Source organism: Mus caroli, chromosome 5, assembly GCF_900094665.2.
Source record: "Mus caroli chromosome 5, CAROLI_EIJ_v1.1, whole genome shotgun sequence".
NCBI lineage: Eukaryota > Metazoa > Chordata > Mammalia > Rodentia > Muridae > Mus > Mus caroli.
Window position 1 is genome coordinate 138912 of NC_034574.1, and position 4164 is coordinate 143075.

At 41.5% G+C, this 4164-nt stretch overlaps 1 protein-coding gene across 2 annotated transcripts in view; it reads left to right on the forward strand.

Moving 5' to 3' along the window:
• Positions 1–4164, forward strand: part of Cdk6 (cyclin dependent kinase 6) — a 240321-nt gene that overhangs the window by 124838 nt on the left and 111319 nt on the right. For both annotated transcript variants that reach the window (XM_021162511.2, XM_029477311.1), the window contains one exon: positions 1012–1179. In XM_021162511.2, coding sequence (XP_021018170.1) covers positions 1012–1179 — 168 coding nt within the window. The remainder of the gene's footprint in view (positions 1–1011; positions 1180–4164) is intronic.

Genomic DNA, 4164 nt, shown 5'->3' on the forward strand with positions numbered 1-4164 from the left:
GTCTGCTGTCCACATTTGGCACTCTGGCCTTGCACACTCTCAGTGGAATGTTCCTGTAAGTTTGTTCTGCTTACAGCATCCTAGGACTCCTCCTGCATGCTTCCTGCAGACCACTTCTAACCATTTGTGAGCCATGTGGCCAGGTTTATCACAGCAACAATCTGTCTTCCCACATCAAGTATGTATTAGTAACTGTTATGTTGCTGTGACGGGGTATCTGACTGTACTTGAGAGAGAAGAGCTTTATTTTGGCTCACAGCTCAGGCATTTACCATCTATCAAGGGAAGCAATCATCTCAAGTTCAGGGTAGAGATGGCAGGAGAAACAGCCATAGTGAAAACACCGAGTCGGGGACTTTAAATAGCTTGCCTTGCTTTCTGTATTTCTTTCCTGTTTAACTAATAAAGGACTGTGTTAAGAGATTTACATTGTTTTGTATTTTGTTTTGGTTTTACACTCTTCACTAAATCAGTACCCTGGTGTTGTGACCTTAACCCAATATTGGATTCTTGACCTATGAAAATAGGGAGACTTATCTCAGAGTTGTGGTTTAGGCTAAATAAGTTGCTAAACAGAAAACTTTAAGAGAAGTGACACTTAGGTATAAGCACTATAAAAATAACCATTTTGAAAATACTTAAATTATATCATTTGCTATATACTGACAGTTGAAATTACTTAATGAATAAAGGTATGTGAAGTAAAATTCAACCCCCTAAGTTCGCTCAGTCCTTATCCTGTGTCCCCCCATCTCCACCCCGCCCCCAGCACTAACCACCAGTGATTGTTTGAGGTTTAGCCTTTTGGAACATTTCCTACGCCAGGGAAAACTATTCTTAAGCCGTCCTTTCCTAATAAAATACTCTCGGGGAGTTGTGTTTGATGGTGTCCCGTGGGAGCATGAGAAGGGAGGAGACTGGCATCATGTCAGGCAACTGCTGGGAATTCTGTGGCTCACACACACTGCTTTGAGCATCTGCTGACTGTTGTATGTTTGTTGTTTCCTACAGGATATGATGTTTCAGCTTCTCCAAGGTCTGGACTTTCTTCATTCTCACAGAGTAGTGCATCGCGATCTGAAACCGCAGAACATTCTGGTGACCAGCAGTGGACAGATAAAGCTGGCTGACTTTGGCCTTGCCCGCATCTATAGTTTTCAGATGGCCCTTACCTCAGTGGTGAGTGAGATCATTGTCCTGGCATTAAACGTAGTCTTCCTGTTTTAATTGACAAACTGCCCCCTTCATGCTCCTCCTGCTGTTTCTGCCCACACTTAGTCTGTGAACGGAATGTCTGTGTGCTTTTTTCNCTAGCTGTGGCTAAGANGAAAGCAANGGCTTTGNTTACTANGNCCTCAGANNNATCTGACTGGGTTTGTTATGGNTGGGAACCAATCACAGAAATAGCCTGTTGGCACCTTAACCACTAGGGAGGAGTCAGTTAGACATTTCTAAATGAGTTTTGCTATAACCTGGGTTTTTATGTTGCATACATAATGTGGAAGGCACAGCTTGGGTAAGGGTAGGGCAGGCAGGAGGAGTGCCACCTGTGTTCTGTGATGTAACTTGAGAAACAGCCATACCACCGGCCCAGGCAGGCCAGATAGCACTCTCTTCTGAAACTGTGATGCTTCAGGGACTAGAGAAATGAACTTGACCATGAACCTGAATGACCTGAGCGACTACCACTTCCCAGCTGAATGGAAGCATCATGGGCCAGAGTAGAGAGGATCTGAGGCCCTGTTTTGGGAGAGAACTTGAGTCCTCCTGTTCTTTGTCTCATTCAGATCCATGTCCATAATAAGCTTTACCATTCATTAACTCCAGCTTCTCTTTATGTCCATCGGCTGCAGTCTACAAAATCTAAGAGGAGCACCCTGGTAGTCAGTATCAATAATTCTTTTCTTATAACCTGCTTTGTATGTAGTAAATGTGTGAGTAGCTAGAAGTGAAGGAAAGCTGCCCACAGACATAGCACGTTAAAACTTAGGAGAAAAAAAATCCATCTTCAGCCTCAAAGAGGCTCTGAACCCAGACCCTGGCCTGGATGGGGGCCCTTGTTGGGAAATGTGAGGTGGTACCGTTGGCCATTGTAGTGAGGGAATGAGATGGCTGCTTCAGTTCTTGGCACATGTGCTGCAAGAAGGCTGATTCTACACAGAAAAACAACAAAACCTGCTTCCCCAGGGTCCTGCAGTGTCAACCTGGAAGGTGAAGTCCAGGAGAAGAGTCACTTGGTCAGGAAGAACGTTCAACTTACAAAACNTACTTGTGCCTCCTCCTCTTTCCCTCTGTATGCCAAGATCAGAAATCCCATAGCCTCCAAACCCTCCATTCCTGTCACTGGATACTTAACCTCTGGAGCATTCTCTAAAATACAGTGTACTCTTGAAAGATAAATCTTACTTTGTTCAGAGTTTGTCAGTGCCTCAGAGAAGACACGGCCCAAGTGCATATTTAAAGAACAGGCCTCAGCTTTGGGTGGAGTGAGGCAAGCCCTCAGACTTTTATATAACTACACCAGAAAGGGCTCGAGTCTGTGTGCTTCCCCAGTGGGAAGGGTGAGGTAGGCCTTGCGCTTCCCTAGGAAGTTACTGTGCCTGTTTTGGGAGAGGAGGCCCTGGGAAGAAGCTTGAATAGGCTTTGAGATCATCTGGGAGCAGATGAAGGAACGAATCCCTGGGCATATTAATTGGGGGGAATAGGATGAGTCATCTTCATCCCCCTAAGTTGAACACAATAACTATAAATAAAAACGGGAAACCCATTGAGTTTCGTTTAATTTTTTTCCTTGTTAAATTTAGAGGATANCCCAGCTTGTGAGTTACATCAGTTGACACCCCATTCTTGCTGAAAGTTGACATGTGTAAGCAGGAAAACACAGACTAATGATTTCATATCCCAAGAAAAGGACAAGGGCAAACATATATCTATTACTAGATATATTGATGTCTAGTTTGTATTGTCTATTTTGTATTTACNATAGTGACATAATAAAAGGGAAAGACTTCATTCCAAAGAAAGATGTTTGGAATTTAATGGTAACATTAAGAGGTATGTTTTCTTTAGGGTACTGCATTTTAAACATTCCCCACTGTTACTATATTTTCCTGCTTACAGGAAAAATCCACCTGATAAAATAATGCTTTGATTTTTACATACATGTATAAAAACAGAATCACTGTTTTTCAGACTAAACTGATAAATTATTTTTAGTATTCTTTCAGTAGGCTGTATTTCACTACCTAGAAATACCCATTTTACACTAGGTTATATCACACAAGGAAATGGAAAGCCACGTAATTTGCAGACTGGTAAGAGATTGCAAGTTAACTGGCCTGAGACCACCATCTTAACTGCTGTGAAAAGCGTGTATATTGCTCATTTCCAAGGCTTGACCTATAGTCTTTCCTGAGACCCTTCAGAAACTGACTGTTCTTTCCTTGGCGTTATTTTCTATCTTGTTGGTAGTTATTTGGGGCTTTTATTTATAAAGCAGCGGTGAGTCATTTGAAGTGAGATACTTAGTCTTGCTCCACCTGGATGTTCTCCTGGGCATTAAAGAAAGACTTTTTAATGAATAAGTTAAGACATGCCAACATGTAGACACATGTGTTTGAGTCATTAGAAAAATCAGGAAAGAATTGCTTATACATTTAATGGTTTCAGTATTCCACATCGCTCCTCGCTTGTACTAAAACCTTCAAATGCCCAAGCTCATCCTGTATCGCTGTGTTGACTGAGCCCTTGGCTGGAATCTCTGAGCAAAAATCATGCAAGTTATATGCCATTGCTTGGTCTTACATGAGAACTGAAAGATAGCTCGAACTCAGGTCTTGCGTTTACGGTAATCTTCTTTGCTGAACAGTCACCTGGCTGAATCAAACGTTTTGTCCTGAACAGAGAACAGAAGGACAGATAGGAATATTGTACCTCTCCTTACTAAAGGACATTATTTCTAACTCATTGTATTTTGATATTAGCAAGCTTTAGAAGAGGTTTTATATTCTTCTAAGATAATTAACATCTTCCAAATAAAGGAATAGGAGAATTATTACACAGCTTTTCCTATTTTCCTCACCTGCCTCTGTTTGACTGGTTTTGTTTGTTTGTCTGTTTGTTTTGTTTTGTTTTGTTTTGTTTTTGATTTTTAATATTTTTATT